This window comes from Hydractinia symbiolongicarpus, chromosome 11 (assembly GCF_029227915.1).
Source record: "Hydractinia symbiolongicarpus strain clone_291-10 chromosome 11, HSymV2.1, whole genome shotgun sequence".
Classification (NCBI taxonomy): domain Eukaryota; kingdom Metazoa; phylum Cnidaria; class Hydrozoa; order Anthoathecata; family Hydractiniidae; genus Hydractinia; species Hydractinia symbiolongicarpus.
This window is the reverse complement of record NC_079885.1, coordinates 10952195-10975145: the sequence shown is the minus strand read 5'-3', so window position 1 is coordinate 10975145 and position 22951 is coordinate 10952195. Positions and strand designations below refer to the sequence as shown.

Genomic DNA, 22951 nt, shown 5'->3' with positions numbered 1-22951 from the left:
TTGTGAAAGATTCTGAGGAGCATGTCATCTCGAAAGGAACGAATAGCATGCTCTGAATAAAATGGAGGACAGAAGATTATTGAAATTACTCAATGTTTACATGAATTTTTTGTAGATTGATAATGGTCATCCTGTTTAAAGATAATATAGGTACATTCCAACGTGTACAGACATAATTACTGGTTAGTTTGTTGCACTCTTGGATTAAAAATTTTTTCATGTTTATTTTCAATACTTTGCCACAGTGTTCTCGATTTTGCGGCATTCATCGAGGCATTTTCCACATCCATTATGACTTCCTGCAGCCATTATTAAAATTTTGGAGAGACTATTCCAAATAGTTATGTTCATTTGTTTATAAGTATGTCTAACGGATGACAACCTATTATATTTGACACTTATTTACATTTTTATAGTTTGCGGGATGACAATAATAATACAAAGAAATCACTTAACAAAACTCGTCTGGTTTTTAAATCGTTTGCATCTTGGTAGCTAGTTAACTAATTAAGGTATGCTTAGTTTAAGTTATAAACTAGTATTGTAAGCTATAATTTTGAATATTTGCACTTACACTCATGTCAGGGAAAATTTAGGGAACTGTTGCAGTTTATCTGAAGACTGGATTTTAACATAATAATTAGACAACTTGCATGTTGATATGGCATGAGCAGCTGCTGTAAAACACAAGCCTGTTAAATATGTTAAGCTGGAATTTTTAAGGGTTATAATTTGTCCATATACAACGCAAAATGCACTCCCAATGAGCTGTTGTTGTAGCACAACTTGAGGTAACTATACCTAACCCTACTGGTAAAAAATGGGACCTAAATTTAAAAAGGTATCAGTTTAAGCTTTATTGGGAAAAGTTATTTTTGCCACTGCTGCACTATTAGGTCACTTTTTAAATTAATTATTTCAAAACAGCATAACAAGTGCATAACCATCAGTATTACGTGATTATCCAAACAAGCGGCTCTCGCAACGATCTGGCAACTGCTTTCGCTACATAACTTCAAATAAGCTCTCGTAAACTGATTTATGTTTTTAAAATTAATAATTTTTTTTTATTTATTGAACTGATCTACCTTAATGGGAAAGTTACAGTATTAACATTCAATTGCAACTTTTGGAATAATTGATATTGTTGTTATGCAAGGACCATATTATTTTTTTGATTTAAAATCTTTTCTTTTTTCATACATGTGTAAATTTTTATCTTTTTTCCTTTTCACATTAGTTTTGGTTTTCAACTCTAAAACAGCTAACAATATGCCATAGTGTGAACATAAAACGAATACATCGGGTACCTGTATCTCATTGTTAGCCCATAGTGAGAAACAAGCCTGGCAGTATGTAGTGAGCATACATATAAAACAAAAAAATTTTCTTTGTTTACAAAGGGAATAAATTTATTTACTTTTTGTATGTATATGTCAACAAATTGGCAACCCCTGCTGGAGTGAGTAAAGAGAAATATGATTACTAGTAAGCAAAAAAAATTTGGCTCTGGTTTTTTTCAGCAAAAAAGCTTTAGTCCCTGCTTAAGGCTATTGTTACTCAAACGTTAGCTTTAAACTGTTGGAATTTTAAATTGGATTCTGCTGGATACTAAGCCGTTCTCTCAGGTTGTAATAATGAAACAAGGCTATATACAATAAGTCCGAGTTTATTTTTAGAAATAACTTTTTCTCTATTTTAGACACTACCGAAATGAATCCTAACTATATGAATTTCTTCGATCCATCCAATGGAGGGATGCCAATGGGAAGTGGTTTTAATAACCAATCAACATTTTCAAATATGAATTCAAATCCCAGTAGTTTTTTGGATATGATAAATGGCCCACCTATGATGCCTCCAACAGGGCAACAATCTATGCCACGCTTTAATCCATATAGTAGTATGTATGGACCAAGTGCTAGTCCATATGGAATGGAGAATTCTGCAGCAAGGTTGCAACAGTTCGCAAGACAGTTAGCACCAAGACCAAATCCATATGGCATGGCGGGACATGGTATTCCAGATCAAATGGCGTTATATAACATGCAACAGCAGATGCGAATGCGATTAAAACAACAACAAATGTCTGACTTTAATACACGACAACGTTTCAGTCAACATTTATCTTCTTGGCCTCGAATGCCTCCTGGCATGCCTCAATTGCAACAGCAAACTGCTCCCAGGAACTCTATCGGTATGATGCATAATGCAGTCATACCAGATGATCCTTTACAGATGAATAATATGCCACCAATGCAAAGCCCACAGCCGCCAGCTCCTTTCAGAAAAATGCCAGTTCTAGATGAAGCACCACCTTCACTAAGGGGGCAGCCACCTTTAGTTCAACAACAACAGCAACAAAAACAATCAACTTATAATTCACAACAATTTGTAAATAGAATGTTTGGAAGTCCCCCTGCAAACACTGTAGACTCTTCGCCATATTCAGCTACTCCTCAACAGCCAGTTAATTTAAATTCGGATTCTTTAAACCTCCCAAATATGAACTTTCCTTCTCCACAACAAAATCAGCAACATTTCATGAGCAACTTTACAAATGAAATTAATAACTTACCACAATCACCAAACTTAAGTAACATACCACAATCTCCAAAGCTAACACATTTTGGACCAAGTCCAGCTTCTTCTGTAAGTTCTTTTGAGCAACTACCTCCTAACACTACAGCGCAAAATTCTATCACTGCCACAGCAGCAGTTACCTATCCAGCTCAAGCAACTAATCCAACTGTTGCCACTGCAGCTATGAATTACACACCTTCCCAAAGTTTTCAAATGTCTCCACCTGTTGACAAACAAAAACCGACCAACAGTTTTGTAGCTCAAGGACAAAAATTTCAGACTTTTTTTCTTCAAATGGAAAACATTCAACAACAAATAAATCGACTAAAGTTAATGCCGCCATCAGAACAGACTACGAGTCAAATACAATTGTTATCCCAACAGTATCAAAGCATCTTTCGACAATATGAAGAAGTCAAGCAACAGTCAGAAAACCTGGTTAATAAGCCAGGTGATACATTGCAACTGAGTACTTCACAATCCAATGATCCACAACAGCAACAACAACAAGTATCTACTGATATACCATCAGGAAATTTGTTAGAAGACCCATTGATGGAAAGTGGTTTAAATATACCTGAACTTGATGGTTTAGATAATAAAGATAATTTTTTGAATGATGAAAACAAAAACGATAGTTTATTTTCTGCAGCATTTTTAGGAGGTTCTGACTTGTTTCCTGCGTCTTCATTGTTTGGTAGCGATTCTCTTGGTGTTGATATTAAACTAGAGGATGAAAAGAAAATAGATTTTCCACTAACTGATTCACAACAAAAACCATTTCAAGAGCAAATTTTAGAACAAGGAGTACAAAACAATGTAAAAAGTGAACCTGGGTCTATGCAAAGCCAACCTGGTTTGTCAATAAGTAGTCAGCAGCAACATAACCAAGCACAATACTATCAGTCACTTCAACCACTTCGTCCAGTTATGAAACCAAATGAACCTTTCTTACCATTTCCATTTCATCACCCTCAATTTGCTCCACAGCACAATCAAATGATCCCGCAGCATATGCTATCAGTGTCTGATTTTCTGCCAAAAAGTGCCCTTACTACAACAATAACAATGACTAGTTCCAGTATGAATCCTTATACGTGTTTTTCTAATATGCCACCTAGTTTACATAATTTTCAACATCCTAGGGGTGGCAAAGGAAAAGGGAAGTCAGGCAAAGGTTCTGGTAAAGTTGGTGGAAAGGGAAAAGGTGGTCGGTAAGTAAAAAACTATATTTTTTTAATAAGTAAGGCCATATATAAACATTATTTAGAAAATGTGTTGAAAGTAAAGTCAGTGATCCAGGACTTGCACAAGTTACCACAATTTGAAACTGTTGAGGCTTGGGCAAGGAGTATCCTTTCACTAAGGTTCTTATTAAGAGACTAGTCACTAGCTTTTGAATAGACCCATTTCGTGTATCCATAGCACAGCTATAAAATTGCCCAGAGAAGATCTAAGTGACACAAAAATCATAAAGTAGTGTGATATGCCATTCTGTATACTTTATTTTTATGTTTATTGCGAAAAGAGCCTTTTAAGTTCTTTTGATACGTGTGCTAAAGTTCACTGACAGCCTTAATTTTGTTTTATATGAACGAACAAAAAATTATTTAATGACGTATTATCTTGTTTTCATATAAAATTTTATTATTTTTGTTTTAGCCCTTCTGGAAACACCAATAGAAAGAAAAAGAATTCTAAAGAACTTAAAAAGGCTTCTGATTTTGATCCTGATGATTTTGATAATTTAGCACCAAATGAACTTTTACAAAATGACAATGATCCTGAAATGGTAAGGAAGCTTTAAATCAGTAATTGTGTATATATGTATATATTTGGAGAAAAATATAGACCTGAAACCAATGTTTACAGAGTTTTAGGGGGATACTGGACTGCCAATTTGACAAAACATGGGGGCTTAGCAGTACAAGCCCTGTTATTTTAGATCCGTGCAATACTACAAACTACCTCCTTGTTCGTTTAAGATAGTTTATATATATTTTTGGAGTGGATTTGGCCTCATAATATAATTTATTTACAGTACACAGTTTTAAAATTTTTTTCCATAGAAACGATCCCTAAGAGAGCGGACTAAGAAAAAAAATTATAAGGATGACTTTGATTACAATCTTTCGGATGAAGACGAGAAGAACAAAGTTGAAAAAGAAGGTGGTACTGCAACAGATAAGGAAGCTATTGAACCTGTTATATCTGGTGGTGTTAACCAGCTGGTTGCATATCGTCCAAATTTAGAAGCTGAAGGAGAAATAGCTATAATTGAAAAGATATTAGCCATGCGAATGGTACAAGCAGAGCAAGTAGAAGTAAGTTATTATTGACTTGTACAATAAAAGCAGTATTGTTATTTCATCCAATTTGACTTTTTGGGGTAAAACTTTTTTCACCAAATATGCGAGTAATAAATTATAAATGTTTTTTAGATCCTACGTCTTTAGTGTTCATAAGCATTGAAAGTTTAAGAATGTCAGATTTCCTGTTTCACTTGACTTTTATTATTTAAAGCCCCATGCTTCTTATTAGGCCTTGGTGTTGTTTTTACTATTAGTATAATCCTATTTTTCAGCCCGTAGGAAAATTTGGCCTTTAAAACCTATCAGAGAGCAATATTGTGAATTGTCTACAATTTATTCCATTAAGATACATTTAGAGACTGCTTTATGCCTTTTTTTAGAAACAAGAAGGTGAAGAATCTTCATCCGAAAAAAATGTTGAAGAATTTTTTGTAAAATATAAAGGATAGTATGTGCTTTCTTTACTTATTCCAAAAACATTTATAAGAAAAACTGTGTAATCCTCATACCTATTTATAATACACTACATTTATTGCTATTTTATGTTTTTCCAGCTCCTACTTGCATTGTGAATGGGGAACTGTTGAATATCTTGCAAAGAAGGACAAAAGAGTTCATGCAAAGGTCAAGCGGTTCAAGCAAAAGCGAGATATGTCTTATGCTTTTCTTAATGAAGTATGTTTTAAGTTATGAAATTTGTGATGTATCATTTTTGTTAGTTTTCACAAGTTTTATCTAAATACGCGAAAAGGATACAGTGCACACTATCTTTATTTTTGATTTGCTATTATCATAATAATCATTATGACAATAGTAATTGTCATCATTTTAGGCTTAATGACTGTTTCTTGTGTTTTATTGAGGTTTAACGTGTGTGATTAAATAAAAAAAGTTTGACATTAAAAGGGTTAATTAAAAGGGATGAGCATCCACCACCATTTTATGGTTCATATTTATATATATTTTTTTCATTTAGCTTGATGACGAGCCATTTAATCCCGATTACTTGGAAATTGATCGAGTTCTTGATGAACAAACAACCACGGACCCCGTCACTAATGAAGTAAGGCTGTCCTCGTAGTTTTGTTGCAGGGTCGGCCGGTCGGCAGATTATTTTTTTTACCTTTTTGTCAAAAAAAAATATCCTTTTACTGTCTTCTCTGGTCTTCTCGTGAGCCTCGTTTTACCGTAATACGCCAGGTCTATTTTCGTACCTGTTTTGAAGTGTAATGATTGACATATGCATTACAATATTACACCTCTAAACCACTGCTTGTTGTCGTTCTTAGTCCCTCTGTATCCAGCACGGTTGATCAAAAAAGTTACTAAATACTACAGATAAGCTTTTGGTCTACTAACAAAATGAAATAAAAGAAGTTTGTGTTATTGTTCCTTACCTCGAGAGTTAGTGCTGAAGTCTTTCTAGTGGTTACTACAAGGTAGAAAATAACAACAGTTGGCAAATGACAAATTATAAAAACTTGTTAAAAAGTGGTGATCTATGTGAAATTAAAAGATGACAACTAATTGGTTGAAGTAGAAATTTAAATAAATTCATTGTTTGATTCTCACTTAGTGATGAAATATTGACAAGCATATGTCTGAATTGTTTGTTGACATTTTTTAAACTGAAAGTGTTCAATTTTTTTATATTGATTTTTGCACAATGGGTCCCTGTGAACCTAATTTAAATCTTTATCATATTGGCATTTACCTCTACAGTTGCTAACTCTCAGCATAAATCTCTGCAACAACTTTTAAATCTAAAATTTCTATTGTTTTTTGTTACCAACTTTAACTTACTTTACCAACATGAGAATAAGATTGTTTTTTTAGTCGGTTGTCTAGTTGAGCAGCTGTCATGCTTGTATACCTTCCATAGCTAAAATAGAAGCTTTAAATGCGCTAGGACCTCATTCGGAGGACCTTTTGATAAGAGTATCTTTAGGAAAGGGTAAAAAATAATGATAATAGCACCTACTTTAACATCGGGGAATTTATTTATTTTCATATGAAACTTCTATTTCAATATCTCAAAGTTAAATGATTTTGTGAATTATGACCATTAGACAGCATGTTATTTTGCCTGCCTGCTATGCCAATTCATGCTCCCAAGAGTCTAAAGACTTTATCCAAACTATTGAAGTGTATGGTCTTATTTTTAGAAAATTTATCATTATCTTGTTAAGTGGAGAGCTTTGCCATATGAAGAAAGCACGTGGGAGCTACAGGTATGTTATGAATTGATATAGTTCTGTACCATATTGTTTTAGAAGTAAACTAACCATCTTTGTTGATAGTCATTCACATTTGATAAAAGTAGATTATACTTTCTCTGTAACATTGTTTTGTTATTCAAAAAACCTTTGAATATAAGAAAAAAAATTGGGGTGTTCCCTTGCACCCAGATAGGTACTAAAAGTTCTAGTAGAAGTTTTCCCTTTATTAAACATTTCAATAAAAAGAGGTTAGTTTGAAAAAAACAACTGCATCCTGATTTGTTTGAAAATAACGTCCAGATAAGAAAGATCATCTCTCTATGCTTTTCTTGTTGTTTCCACTTTCTGCAAATAGACTGGAGATACTTTTACTTCCCAATGCATCATCAAAAAGTTTTTCATACAGTTTTGTCCAAATACTATTTTAAGATAGAAATTTACTATATCTACCTTGTCCAGTATGATTCCTTAAAAGATATTAATTTAATATGATTTTGTTTTTATTAGATGAACATAGACGAGGCTATAATTAAGCATTACGAAGAATTAAAGAAGCCCCCACCCGAGTATCAAAGAAGGGTATGAGTATTTATTGTGTGGCTAGTTAACAGAAACGATCAGAAAGACATTTTTATAACCTTACAACAAGCCTTGCCATGAGCAAATAACCTCCCGAGCAATTAATTGCTCGCGTCAGAGTGTCCACGCAAGCAATTTTGCTCGCCATATTTTTCGCTAAAAAACTGTACATTTAGTCTCTCGGGGCATCTTTTTCAGAAGAGGCCTGCGCCTTGGCACGCACCCAAATCATTTCAGGCTTGTGATTAAAATGCCTCCCACATTTTCAGTTTGGTCGGACATGTCCGTGGCTTGTTTAGAACTTTTGTCTGTTAAAACGTCCGATAGATTTCCGTCTTGGTCAGACACTTTTAGGTCTCAGAATTATTGAATAATCCTGGTCCTATTAATCCCAAGCAAGCCTATTCATAGGCAACCTGACCATCCTAGCTAATTCACCGACTCCTGACTTATTGGAAAACTACGTAGACATAAATCTCTTTTGCCTGGCTTCTTCGTTGTTGGTAACCAGGTCTTACACAAGAATTCCAGCTATGCGGTTTTTAACTAATGCGGAAGTGAACGCCGACAGAGCACGGATGACGCAAGTCTGCAAAACTGCAGTTACATGCGGAACAGACAATTTATCATGAATTTGATTGTAGATAATTTCTTCATTTGAGGAAACAGTTGGAAACCATAGCAGGTCCAAATTTAATGGATTATTTTCTCTGTGCCCCAACTGTTATTCAAACAATTTTAAAAACGAAACCCCCTTGCGGTATACTTTTTTTTCTGTATAAATTTTATGTACCAGACGTGTACCTGAACTTTCCAAATGAAGTTTTATTTAAACCATGCGGATAAAGACTTTTTTTAATTTGAAAACGAAGCATATTTTTCCTATTTGCTGAAAAATAAACAATAAATTTATGAAAACGACAGTATAATCATGCATACTATTTCGGACATGTAGAAAAGGAAAGATTGAGAGAGTTGCTATACCAGTAGACGCTCAACCTCGTGTTTGGGGTTCACAATTTAAAATGTCCCACACTTCTCTACTGCAAAATGAATGCGCAACAAAGATTAACCTTAATGCCCGTGTTGCAAGCGTTTTACAAAATGGCGAATGAACTTTTACACAATGGGTGGAAAATAATCACACCAAATATCTTTTCAGTTTCAGTTTGAGCGTTCGTGCAGGAGACAAATCAATTCTTGAGAAAAACGTTTACACTTATCTCAAAATGTTAATATTTACGCGAGCAATGGAATGCTCGGGTAACGAGCATTTACGCGGGCGCGAGCAATTGCTCGCTACTCTTGGCAAGGCCTGTACAATGACGATGTGTTATATCTGAGGCAAAAAAAAGTTTAAAGTGTAATATGATGCGGCTGGAAAAAAGTTAATTGGTTTTTAATTTCCTTCACCCATTTGTAACATCATTTAATTTCACTTTTGATCAATCTAATTTCCAGGCACACATGCAAAAAATCGTACAAATACAAATTACTTTAAAAGTGTAATTTTAAATCCTATACAATTTTTTTCATAAATAGAACAATGATTGGTCTGTCTCTTAAAATCTTCACATGTACATGATATAACAGTTGCATGATAGTTCTTTGGGTATAATAAAATCAATTATTGTGCGATAAATAACTTGTCATAGCAAATCTAATTTGAACTACACATGCAAATTGCAGCACATGCACAGAAATATTTTGACATAAAACAGCACAAGTTTTGTTTAAGCATTCAACTTTCCATAATTTAGTTAACCTTTAAATCTTACTTTGCACCCATGTAGTTGCAAAGTCTAATTAAAGGAGTCACTTATGACATCTTAATGCATGGATTACAAAAATTTTTCTGGTGGGAACCCCCTGTAATGTTGTTTTTTTTACCTCTAGTAAGTCAGATACCTAAAATCTTTTTAATTTTAATCTGAAATGTGTTAAAACCAAAAAATAAGATGCATTTAATGATGAAATTTAGACAAGCATATGTCTGAAATGTTTGTTGATAATTTTTGTACTGAAAATGCTTCTTTATCAATTATGAGCTGCTAAACATCAAATTGTTATTTGTAAATGCACGAGGCATACATCTAACTGCACAGAAATTTTCATATATATTCCCTACATTTTTAACTAAACAACAATAGAACTAACTAAAAAATATAGTGTGAAGGAACAAAATGGTTTCAATAATGTATTTGTTTATGTCAGTACTTTTTCTTTGATGTCATTAAAAGCTTGACTTTTGTCCAAAAGACAACTATTTGCTAAAAATTCAATTTCTTTAGTTCTAGAACAAATTTTAGCATTCTGTTTGAAGTTTCTGATAGCCAAATAAAATATGTAATATATTTTCCTGTTTTTACATAATAAGAAAAAATGACAAAAATTGTCCAGAAATCAGGTTAATCACGTGTCGAACTTTACAAAAGTGAACTTCTTGATGAAATAAAGTTGTGTTGTGAGTTTCAAGTTTTAAGGATAATTCTAACAAAAGTTGTTATATTTTCTGATTATAATTATTTCGTAAAAAATGTATTTTTAAGTAATAACCAATATTTAAGGCTCTGAGAAAGAGAAAAACTGATCTACTTCAGTAGGTTTTGTTTTACATGGAGTTGAAAGAATAATGATGTAATTAAGTCTTTCATACTTGGGTTGTGTGAACTGTTTTTTATTTTGTGTCATTTGAGGAAGAAATTCAAACCTAATTGTGGTCATTCTGAAGTAAGTTTTCCGTGTCCACTCCACCATGCAGACGTTTATGGAGAATGGACCACAGTTTATATATTACACTTTAAGTAAATGCTGCCTTGCTCACAGTCTGAGATTTCAAAATAGTTTTTGACATTTCTATGATGTTTTGTTTCAAGACGGGACTGAACCTTGATGTATAACCCTACCATGCTGAGAAATGTCTAAATTTTATTTTATCGTTTTTTAAATGCAATACATAGAAACTTATCAACACAGTTCCGTTTTAACCATTGATTGTATTATATGGTCTTTTATTATAAGAAATCGTACTTATGTTTTGTAAAACAAACAAACAAACAGTTCAATTCCTATAAATCAAAAACATCCTTCACTCAAGCCAGAAAACTGTTTTTAAGTACAACTGAGAAACAAGAAAATTATTTTTTGGTAGGTTTTGGTTTTACATAGAGTGGAAAGAACTTTAAATTGGCATTTAAGTCATATGTGGGTTGTGTGAACTGTTTTTCTATTTTGCGTCATTTGAGGAAGAAATTCAAACCTAAAGCTAAGGGGGCACAAGGGACATTTTCATGCCGTGCTAGGCAACATTGCTTCATTGCATACGCATGACAAAAATTGCTTGTGTCCCATTTTTTTTTTTTTTTTTACTGCAATGGAGCAAAAATATATAAATTTTGCTCCACAACTTCCGGGACAAAATAGATCTAGATCTATTTGGTGCTGCTGGAATAAAATTTGATGGACATTTTGTTGCATAGTAAATGTTGCTTGTGTCCCCATGCAACATGTCCTGGGACAAAATTTTTGTTGCGACACATTTGTTCCTCGTGTCCCCATATCAAGCAACAAATATTTTGCAAAATTATTTGAGTCATAGTGTATTGACCAACGAAAATGCAAAAAACTGTAAACATTGCTTTTCTGGAGAAGTCTAACATAAGTGAAGAGAGAAGATGGGAGAAAGAGTAAAAATGTTGGACAAAAATAAAGAGCTATCTGAGGAGGACAAGACAATTTTAATCAACTTTTATAAAATAAATCCTGTGTGGGATAGTAGTGATGTATACTACAAAAAGAAGCCATAAAGCAAGATCTGGTTACTAAATTCAACCTCTATGAAAAGTAAAGCCAATACAATTTCTCTCCTTATTCCTGCTGCCATTACTGAATCGTACTTTAACTTAAAGCGTTTAAGAAATTAGAATTCAAAGATTTTTATAAGACAATTCTGCAGCAAAAAGAAACATTTTCATGTGCAAGCTATGGTACATGTTGCATGGTGCGCACATGAAAATTTTCCCTTTGCCCCCTAACGTTATTGTGGTCATTCTAAAATAAGTTTTACCTAGTCACTGCATCATGCAGACATTTAAAAAAGTTAGACCACAGTTTTCATATAAAACTTTATGTAATTGCTGCATTGCTGACAGTCTGAGATGACATTTCTGTGATGTTTTGTTTCAAGACGGGACTGAATCTTGATGTATAACCCCACCATGCTGAGAAATGTCTGATTTGATTACTTCTTTAATGTATTATATAGAAAACCTAAACTCGGGAATTAGTTTTTTCTACTCTGAAATTTATGCATAGATTTATCAAGATTGACTCAAGACCAAAATAAAATTTGGATATCGCCAAATTTTTCTCCCAGCTTGTCTAATTCAAATACAGACCTGTTAACAAAAAAATTGTTTTTTTTTTATGTTGGAAAATTTTGGGTTTTTTTATTTAATTTAGATGTAACTTGAACTTAGAAAATGTTTTGGTCTATTTTTTTAAGTGCCACTGTTAATCATGGTGGAAGCATGCAATCCCAAAACAAAAAATAAAGAATTGATGGATTTGCTGACATAAAGCAAATAGTATTATTAATCATAGCAGCATTTTTTTGCCAACATAAATTTAAATGAATTAAAAGGGCAGGACGAAATAAACTTATGTAGCGGCCGCCTTGCAAGAGTATGAAAGGCAATTAATTTTAAAGCAATTAAAATATTTGACATTTCTGTGATGTTTTGTTTCAAGACGGGACTGAACCTTGATGTATAACTCTACCATGTTGAGAAATGTCTAGTTTTAAAAAAAAGATCCATGTCAATTATAGTATTGTTTAATGAAAGTGTTTAATGCAACTATTTTCAGTCCTTTCTTGTTATTTGAACTCCTTTATTCCAATTTGTTTTGTTATTTTGTAGTATATGCAACGTCCTCATGAATCAGAATGGCGAAATTATACTCAATCACCAATATACAAGAATGGGAACAAGTTGCATAACTATCAGTTAGAAGGTTTAAACTGGCTCACATTTTGTTGGTTTAAAGGGTTAGTACTTTTGTAATTCATTTTTGTGAGTAAATAAAAGCACCTTGTAATTTACACAGAAGTAACAGGAAAGTGATATTACAGAAGATTTGCTATTTCAACGTGCAATAACACAAAAATGTTTTATATTTTGTTATGTTATACCTGACTTTCTGTCTGTAAGGCAATGATGGTAGCTGCAGTAGTGACAGCAAATTCTAGTAGTTTATTTTAATGTAAATGTGTTGTTTTTATCTATATATTGTCATAGAATGAACTGCATTTTGGCTGATGAAATGGGCTTAGGAAAAACAATTCAAAGCATTTCTTTGTTGTGTGCCATCAAGGTAAAATCTTTTTTCAAATGTTTTCTGATATTTGATTTTAGTTAAGGTGGCAGTAACCCTTTTATGATTGTCCAAATAGCTGAATTATTTACTCTGTTTTATTTATAACCTTTTTTTTTACTATTTCCTAAAAATATAGGTCTTGATACATAATGAAATGATTTTAACTTAACACCAAAATTGCTGAGTCAGCAGAAATTTCTATTTAAAAATGTATCATAAATAAGAAAAAAATCGGCTTCTACCAGCTCCAACTTTTTACAATCTCGTTATTTTTCACCAGCTTCTGTTTTTAAATGAACCTTGGGTAAACCCTGTTAAAACGGTGTGCAGAGTTTTTTGTTCATTCTTACTTTTTTAACAATAAGCCTTTCCTTTTTTTTAAAAGATTTTTTGTTAGCATTCCCTGCTGCATCAAACTCTGTTAAAAGAAAAATATTCAGAACAAAAATATTTTCGCACACCGTATCATGGCTGCATGATTCACCAAGCATGTTTGAAAATGTTAAAGGAAAACAAAAATGCTATCGAAAGTTAAAGCTCGTGCAGTGTAACATAATGAAAATTGTATTAAATTTCTACATAATGTGCCATCTTTGTTGTTATTAACGTTTCTCTCTAATAATTGCGTTATTCTTTCTGCACAATTTCACAAGCGCGTAGACATAAACTATGTTCGGCAAAACTAATTAATTATTCAATAATTATTATTATTATTATATTAATTATTATTATATTATTCTTAATGGCGCGTGGCCTTTTGGTTATGGAGTTCGCTATCACAAGGTCCGTGCTTCGCTCCACAGCTCGGGCATGTTTAGCAAGTGTCTTTACCACAGCTATGGGTCAACCCATGGCATGTGAGGGAAATTGGGTAGGTAATGCCGGTGTATACCGAATGTATACATTCTGAACACAGGACCCACATTGATAACAGTGTTTCCAACACTGAAGTGGCTATATCATGTATAAATATTTGGAATAATAATAATAATAATAATAATGAATTTTATTTTAAAGAGTAATTTTTGAGGCTGAATATTTTTGGTGAAAGATAATCGTATTTTAGCTATAAAATCGTGACAAGGGTGTTATAACAGAAAAAATATGGATATATAGTCTGAAAATAACCTTTCATAACTAATTATGTAAAAAAAAAAAATTCTGATTTTTAAAAGGGTTACTGCCACCTTAAGTGTTCTAGTTAAGGTAGATGTTTTTTTATCCTCAATATGCATTTGAAATGCTTCATGATACCATAATTTTCTCAGTTGCAAAACCCTGTAGTTTTAGACATTCATTTTTATGTTTTAAAACAGGACTTGAAATTTTTTATTCTTTTTTCCTGAGGAATTTGTTGACCAGAATACAGTTGTTGACTTCAATTTTTCTTACCCAATACTGGTTTTATTTTAGCAATATGGCATTCGTGGTCCATTTCTTGTTATTGCACCATTATCTACAATTGCAAATTGGCAGCGAGAGTTTGAGAGTTGGACTGATATTAATGCTATTGTATACCATGGTAGTGCGTTAAGCAGAAACAATATTCAGCAGTATGAAATGTACTACAAGAATGAAAATGTAAATATTTTGCTTAATATCTTTCCCCAAGCGCTGCTTGTTTTGTGGAAATTATATTGCATTTGGTGTTTCAGTAACAGACAGACGAAGGCTATTATTATAGAAACATTTTATTCCCTTTTTGTTGTAGGGTGAATTCATTACATCAATATACAAGTTTGAAGCTATCATTACCACCTACGAAATGGTTTTAAGTATGTCTTATTTGGCCCATTGTGACATGGTTTCCATTCATTATAATACTAAAAAATTGCTGTTTCTAATAAGTCATAACATACTTTTAGGTGCTAACTCATTCTTCAGTACTATCCCATTTCGCTGTTTGATTATTGATGAAGCCCATCGATTAAAAAATCAAAAATGTAAGCTAATGGAGGGATTGAATAACTTACAAATGGATCACGTAGTTTTGCTTACTGGAACGCCGTTACAAAATAATGTGGAAGAATTGTTTAGTTTGTTAAACTTTTTGGAGCCAACTCGTTTCCCGTCACAAGCAGCGTTCATGTATGAATTTGGTAGTTTAAAAACAGAAGCCCAAGTTGAAAAACTGCAACAGGTTAGTAAGTTTCGGTTTGTGGTCACCTTAGTATTTCTGTGATGTTTTGTTTCAAGACGGGACTGATTCACATGATGCATAACAAAGTTCTTCTGCGAAATACCTTAGGTTTTCTGTATATTGATCTACAATGGTGTACATATTGTTAAATTGTAAAATGCTTTCTTATTTGCTTGACTAGATTTTAAAACCTATGATGCTGAGAAGATTGAAGGAAGATGTTGATCAGAATATAGCTGCTAAGGAGGAAACCATTGTTGAAGTATTGATTGTTATGGTAAATTTCGTTCTATCAAAATTAATCACATTTGCCTAATTTTCCTGCTTTGTTTAGGTTGAGCTTACAACAATCCAGAAAAAGTTCTACAGAGCAATTCTCGAAAAGAATTTCAGCTTTTTGGCAAAAGGTGGTGGCTATGCAAACTTACCAAATTTAATGAATACAATGATGGAATTGCGAAAATGTTGTAATCACCCTTTTTTAATAAAGGGTGCAGAAGATAAAATAGTATCAGATTATCTGTCTACATCTGACGATCCTGAAAGGAATTCAAAACAACTGAAAGCCCTGATTGAATCTTCTGGCAAGATGGTTTTAATTGACAAGTTGTTACCAAAGCTCAAAGATGGTGGACATAAAGTGTTAATATTTTCACAAATGATCAAAGTGTTGAATTTAATTGAGGACTATCTGCTATCAAATAGATATTTATATGAAAGAATTGATGGTGGTGTGCAAGGAAATGTTCGACAAGCAGCAATTGATCGTTTTTGTAGACCTGACTCAGATAGATTTGTGTTTTTGCTTTGTACACGTGCTGGTGGACTGGGTATTAACTTAACTGCTGCTGATACTGTTATAATATTTGACAGTGATTGGAATCCACAAAATGACCTCCAAGCACAAGCTAGGTGTCATCGCATCGGTCAAGAAAAACCTGTGAAAGTTTATCGTTTAATTTGTAGAAATACATACGAGCGTGAAATGTTTGATAGGGCAAGTTTGAAATTAGGGTTGGATAAAGCAGTGTTACAGAATATGAACAACAAGGACAATTCTGCCTCTGGTCAACAAGCTATGAGTAAAAAAGAAGTTGAGGAGTTGTTAAAAAAGGGAGCTTATGGTGCTGTTATGGAAAATGACGAAGATGCTAACAATTTCTGCGAAGAGGACATTGACCAAATTCTACAAAGAAGAACACAAATTATACAGATTCAAGGTGAAGGAAAAGGTTCAACATTTGCTAAGGTAAACTGTTGATACTTTTATTTTCATACTGTTTTTTTATTTTTATTTTTTTTTTTTATTTTTTTTTTATTTTTATTTTTTTTTTTTTTACTTTCTGTATTATCATTTTGTCAACAATTAAATTTTTACACTTATTTTCAGGCAAGTTTTGTATCTGATAAGGCTCGTCAGGATATTGACCTTGATGATCCAGACTTTTGGAAAAAGTGGGCGAGAAAAGCTTCTGTTGATTTAGAAGAGCTTGAGAAGGTAAAACTGCATATCTTTCAGTGTTCGACTTTTGCCCAATTTATATTAAAATATAAAGATGTGATTCTTTTGTTTCCTTATTTTGTTACTTCTTTCTTATATGTAGGATCAGCAGCTCATTGTTGATGAACCACGTAAGCGCAAGCAAACTAAACGTTTTGGGAATGATGGTGATGCAACTGTTGAAATGTCTGATCTGGAATCTGATGATGAAACATACGAGCCTCATAAATCAAATCGCTCTGGTAAAAATGCTTCTTTGGGACCCATTGAGCGTGCAGCATGGACCCGTGTTGAATGCTTTAAAGTGGAGAAGATGTTACTTATCTATGGGTAAGTTGGCATTTGTTTTTTATCTGTGCTTTTATATTTATGCTTCCAATAATATTTTTGTAACTCTGAAACAAAAAAAATTTATTTGATAGATGGTCACGTTGGCAAGAAATAATATCACATGCTCATTTTCGCCAGGAAGTTCGTCATGCTGATATTGAAGCAATCTCACGAACTATTCTTGCATTTTGTTATCGCCATTACAAAATTGACGAACGAAGTAAACAGTTTTTTGTTGATTTAATAAATGAGTCTGTCCGTAAAGCACCTGTTAAAAATGATAAGTTAGACATCACAAATCAGATATTGGGATCTGCTCCCACTAAAGGAATTCGTGGACGTAAACGAGGAAATAGTGGCAGAAATGCATTAAGACGCCTGACACATCAGTACAGCAAACCTGCACTTGTTGAATGTGGTCTCGATTGGTTAACAGTAGATCCAGATACATTAATCATTGATGCTGGGTATAGAAAACACTTGTTACACCATTGCAATAAGATCATGACTCGTGTCCGATTTCTACATTGTTTGCATCATGACATTATCAAGGAGGCAGCTGGTCCTATTATGGAAGGGAAACCTTTGGTTGAAGTTAACTTCACAGTGCCGCCTGTTGATGGTGAATTGCCTGCTGCTTGGTGGGACGATTCAGCAGATAAGTCTCTGTTGATGGGTACCTTTAAACATGGTTAGTTTCTTTTTAGTTGATAATCTGATAAGTCAACCCTGATGAAGTATTCCTTATTAGTTTTCCTTGTTTCTATGTTAATTTAAAAAAGATGAAAATTAGGATGGTAAAGTTCATATGTAAACATTACCTGCTTAGTAAGTTTAGTTTTTCCATAATAAAGCTTATCCATGGTTAGTACTTCTGTATTTACTAAAACAAAGTCCCTCAGATATGTTTTGATGTTATTGTTAAAAGTCTATTTGTTTTTCAAATTACTGGTAATAACATATGATTTGTTATGTTGTGCTGAGATGATGTCTTCACATGTTAGACTACTGATGTTTTGATGATTTCTTCATCCTGATCAGCACTTTTTTTGTGTGTGTGTTTTCAATTTAATGTTGGTTTTGTTGCAGAACCCTTTACTCCTTTTTAAACTTTTTAGTTATTCACTTTGATTCAAGAGGCCAATTAATTTTATTAAGGTTACGAAAAATATCGTTCAATTCGGAACGACCCATGTTTATCATTTTATCACAAACTTGGTCCATTTGAGTTCAACGAAAAAGTCCCAGGATCTCCAGACAGCATCAATAACCCAGCTTCCGTTGAACGGTATGTTGCTTACATTTTATATCAAATTTCTTTCTGGTGGAATTTGTGGTAAATATTTTTTTAAATTTTTATCATGGACTAATTTTGTTATGTAGAACTGAAGATACCAGTGATCCTGAATTCTCAGTTTTTACGAAAAAAAAGAGCAAATTAAAAAAAGATGTTGATGAAGAAGACTCCCTGATTGAATCAGAAGAAGAAAAGGTTTGATTTTAATTTATTTATTTTTTTTTATTTTATTTTTTTTTTTTTTTTTTTTACATCCTTAATCCGTCAGTTGGCACCACTTTTTTACCCTGGAAGAGATTCTTATTTAAAAGTTTAAAAAAAAAGCATTTATTTTTTTTTGGATGTTGTGATATTATTTTGGATGTTGTGATATTATTTTACTTTATTGAGAACAAAAAAAACCTTGAAAAATACTCTAGAATGAATGTTAGTCTTTAAATTTTTATCCCACAATGTATGCTTATTTAATTTTCCTGTCCTTGACTCCTACTTGAAGTTTCTTTTCATCCAGTTAAGATTATTATGCACAAATATATTTTTTATTCACAAAGGTTGATCAAGGTTATTTGTTTTTCATATTACTAGTACTATACAAATTGGCAATTAATGATGGAGAGGGACATGAATAATAATTGTTATAATAATTAATGATTTGAAACTAGGAAAAAGAAAACAGCTTAAAATATATATAATAAATGCTTGTTAAATTTTTAAATTAAACAGAAAAAATTTAATTTTTTTGTGTTCTTGTTAGCTTTTTTAGAGTTCTCAACAGAAAGTGTATTGCCAGCATAAATTTCAAGTTCCAATGATCAAACATTAAGTAAAATTGATTCTATATGCCTTTTTCAGATTTTTTAGAAAACAAAATTTTGACCCTTTAATATTTATAAATATTATTATGTTGAAGTGAAAAGCAAAAACAAACATACAACAGGAAATTTTGATCCAGCGAAATAATGTAATTTGTGTTCCCAATGACGTCATATTCTTTTCCTTACGGCGATCATCATTGCAATATTTTTAACAAGTACCAACTTTAATAACAAGTTTTTTTCTTTAACAATAAAGATTTATTGTTAAACAAAAAAACTTGTATGCAGATATGACACCATTTTTGATTCTATTAAAAATCAGGGCTGTTTTTCACACTTCCCCTGTTTCCATGACCTTGTAACAATGTCTATTTTTATTTACTTTTTTTTACTTTGTTGCTTATGCTTTTCCAAAGTCCTATTTTAAGTATATCAAGCAAGTTTAAATTTCAGACTCTATTTTCTAACAAAACACTTTTACAGGAGGCGTATTCGTTAACTGCATCACCAGCTTCTGTTGCTTCATCTAAAGATCAACAAGCTGATGGTAAGTGATATGTTAACAAGACTGTAGTTATATTTAGTCATAATCTTACCTCCCATGATAAAACAACTCAATTTCAGATCTTATAACGTTGTCTGGGAATTCACAGTTTAAAAAAGACAACTTTTCGAGGTGTTTCATATAAGCCCAACTTTGTGGGAGGTAAACATATGTATGAATTACTTCGGATTCTTTTGACTGCCATGTAATTTATTTTAGTGAAAAATTCAACCAATTCTGCATTGCGATGGCCACTTGCTACAGACATGAACACAAGGTTGAGGCGATTAGTGTCGTCTTTTCTTCGATCTACTGAAAAAGAGTATCTTGACGTTATAAAAGCCGAAAAGGTAGAATTGAAAGTTACATTTTTATTTTAAAATTGATTATACAGTATATCAGTTAAACGTCAAAGTATTGTTAAGCGAAAGTTTAGTTACACCTCAAGTGACGAACCTCTTGAACAATTGTTTGTGTGAACTGGATTTCATGGAATAGAGAAAAAAGGGAAATATTTAAGTAAAAATCCATAAAAGTTATTATTGATATTCATTCCTAACTTTGTCATGCTTGGAGTGAATTCATTTTCATGGAATAAAAAAGCTTTTTGAATAAGCCATGCATTTTTATTAGTATTGTGTGTGGAAGAGAAAATTGCAACATTTTAAAGAAAGAAAAATATTTTCAAATAAAAAGTCCATGAATGTAATTATTATTATTCCTGGCTTCATTATGCTTGGAGTATATTCATTTTCATGGAATAAAAATGCTTTTTGAATAAGCCATGCATTTTTATTAGTATTGTGCGTGGAAGAGAAAATTGCAACATTTTTAAGGAAGGTAAAGTGATTTCAAAGAACAAGTCCAGAAATGTTATTATTAATAATCCTGGCTTCATTATGCTTGGGGTGAATTCGTTTTCATGGAATAAAAAAGCTTTTTAAATAAGCCATGCATTTTTATTAGTATTGTGTGTGGAAGAGAAAATTGCAACATTTTTAAGGAAGGTAAAGAGATTTCAAAGAACAAGTCCAGAAATGTTATTATTAATAATCCTGGCTTTATTATGCTTGGGGTGAATTCGTTTTCATGGAATAAAAAAGCTTTTTGAATAAGCCATGCATTTTTATTAGTATTGTGTGTGGAAGAGAAAATTGCAACATTTTTAAGGAAAGTAAAATTATTTCAAATAAAAAGTCCAGAAATGTTATTATTAATATTCCTGGCTTCATTATGCTTGGAGTGCATTCACTTTCTTGCATTTTTTAATATTGTGTGTGTGAAAGAGAAAAGTGCAACATTTTGTATCTGGGTGTAAAATGCTCACATGTAAAATATTTTAGTGTTTCCTGTTAATGTACATTTTTTGTATTCCATCTTTTTCTGCAGTTTTCTTTATCTCAAAACACATGTTTCTGTTTTCCCTAGGATAAACAAAAGCAGGAAAGACTTGCACAAATTGCTATTGAGCGTCAGAGAAAAAAGGCTGAAATGCAACAGAAGTATGTTCCTATTGTCCCTGACAAGATTTACTAATTATTTTATAGTGTGGTTTACTCTATCTACATTTGCAGATACCCTTCTGTAGTACTTGCATTAAAGTTATTTGCAACTTAGTGTTAATTCGTGTTAGTAGTTTTTTTAATTTCCCATTCTTTTTTCAGATGGACCAGAAGAGAAGAATCAGATTTTTATAGAATCATTTCTAATTATGGTGTTGTATATAATCGAACGCTAAAGAAGTATAACTGGGATAAATTTAGGTAATGTTGCGATAGTAAATGTAAAAAAAGAAAGTTTTGTTATCTAACTTATAAAGTTACATGTGTAAAATACACCAGGGACTTTTTCAACTATATGTAACATACGTTATGGAATAAGCATGTGTAATATTTGATAAAATTGAAAAATAAAGCATTCAAGTTAAAATTACAAATTAACTACCTGTTTTTTTTTTGTTTGTTTTTTTTTTTGCTTGTTTTTGGTTTTTTGTCAATAAAGTTTAATTTTTAGAATTATGGCTAAACTTGATAAGAAACAAAATGGAACTTTGACAGCTTATTATGAAGAATTTATGGCAATGTGCAGAAAAGTCTGTGGTAGATCCACTGAAGAAGATATGTTGAAGTATAAAGGTAAATGATTTTGCAGTATCTATAATTTTGCAGTATCTATAATTTAGGTTTACCATAAAAATCTTAAAGGAGTGAGGTGTTTAAAAATTCATTTTGGAAATATTGCTGTTGAAAATTTTCTTTAGGAAGTCAATTAGAAGAAATATCAGAGGAAAGAGCCAGTCGTTGTATTCAACGTATTAAATTACTTTCGAAAATACGTGAACAGGTAATATTGGTTAGGATAATATACAAGTTTGAAATGATGGTTTATACATGTTAGACTACTGAAAGTAATGATGTCAACATTGAGCTGATCAACTTCAATATTGCAGTATTGCCACCAAGAGTGATTTAAGTTTTGGTGGCTTCTCTATAGTTCAAAACTAATTGTCATTGTTTTCATCTTGCATATTGATTATTTTGTCTCTTTAAGGTTCTTGTACATAGCAAGTTAGAAGAACGTCTAAGGTTGTGTCAAAAATCAATGGAATTTCCCACTTGGTGGGTGACTGGAAAACATGATAAAGCACTACTGGAAGGAGTTGCTAAGTGAGTTTGTGCTACTAAACACGTTATTAGGTTGTACTGAAAACTTTCCAATCTTCTTTATCTGTTATTCTTTGGTTCACAAAATAGTGCATTGTCTTGTGGGTTATAAGCTTTGCTTTGTAATCACAAGCTTGTTAGACAAGTGTCTTTACCACAGCTACGGGTCAACCTAGCCATGTAAGGGGAAATTGGATAGGCCATGTCAGCGTAAAATAATAATTCAAATTCTATTTTAGGCATGGTCTTTGGCGCACTGAATATCATGTTTTGTTAGATCCTGAGTCAGTTTTTAAGGAGATTGTTGATAAATCTCGGAAAAATAAGCAAACTGGTAAGCATTCTGTGATTCCAGTGTATATCTGCTGTAACAAAATAAGGGATAGAATGAGTACTTTAAGGATTCAAGTTGGCACCCTGATCGCTTATTATTTTTATAGTTAGTTTGTTATTTAACAAAAATGATGATGATTTAGACAAGCATATATCTGAGAAACCTATGCTGATAAATATAATTCATCTGGTTTTCACGAGTCGCATTATTTCTACATCTTGAAGTTAGTTGGTGTTATTTAACAAAAATGATAATGAT

General features: G+C 32.4%; 1 protein-coding gene across 4 annotated transcripts in view; it reads left to right on the top strand.

Annotated features, from left to right (window-relative positions):
• The window catches only part of LOC130614068 (uncharacterized), a 40771-nt gene continuing 17820 nt past the window's right edge, over positions 1-22951 (top strand). For 3 of the 4 annotated variants that reach the window (XM_057435465.1, XM_057435464.1, XM_057435463.1), the window contains exons 1-30: positions 18-182; positions 417-512; positions 1703-3797; positions 4246-4375; positions 4653-4907; positions 5276-5343; positions 5450-5570; positions 5872-5958; positions 7061-7126; positions 7622-7693; positions 12613-12740; positions 12991-13066; positions 14483-14650; positions 14781-14844; positions 14935-15209; positions 15391-15471; positions 15544-16458; positions 16600-16707; positions 16814-17040; positions 17133-17731; positions 18199-18328; positions 18424-18532; positions 19636-19699; positions 19916-20046; positions 21125-21198; positions 21361-21459; positions 21710-21831; positions 21957-22039; positions 22247-22362; positions 22599-22693. In XM_057435465.1, the coding sequence (XP_057291448.1) occupies positions 1714-3797; positions 4246-4375; positions 4653-4907; positions 5276-5343; positions 5450-5570; positions 5872-5958; positions 7061-7126; positions 7622-7693; positions 12613-12740; positions 12991-13066; positions 14483-14650; positions 14781-14844; positions 14935-15209; positions 15391-15471; positions 15544-16458; positions 16600-16707; positions 16814-17040; positions 17133-17731; positions 18199-18328; positions 18424-18532; positions 19636-19699; positions 19916-20046; positions 21125-21198; positions 21361-21459; positions 21710-21831; positions 21957-22039; positions 22247-22362; positions 22599-22693 (6547 nt within the window). In that variant the 5' untranslated portion in view covers positions 18-182; positions 417-512; positions 1703-1713. Of the gene's footprint in view, positions 183-416; positions 513-1702; positions 3798-4245; positions 4376-4652; positions 4908-5275; positions 5344-5449; positions 5571-5871; positions 5959-7060; positions 7127-7621; positions 7694-12612; positions 12741-12990; positions 13067-14482; positions 14651-14780; positions 14845-14934; positions 15210-15390; positions 15472-15543; positions 16459-16599; positions 16708-16813; positions 17041-17132; positions 17732-18198; positions 18329-18423; positions 18533-19635; positions 19700-19915; positions 20047-21124; positions 21199-21360; positions 21460-21709; positions 21832-21956; positions 22040-22246; positions 22363-22598; positions 22694-22951 lie in introns of all 4 variants that reach the window. The other variant, XM_057435466.1, reaches the window with a different exon arrangement.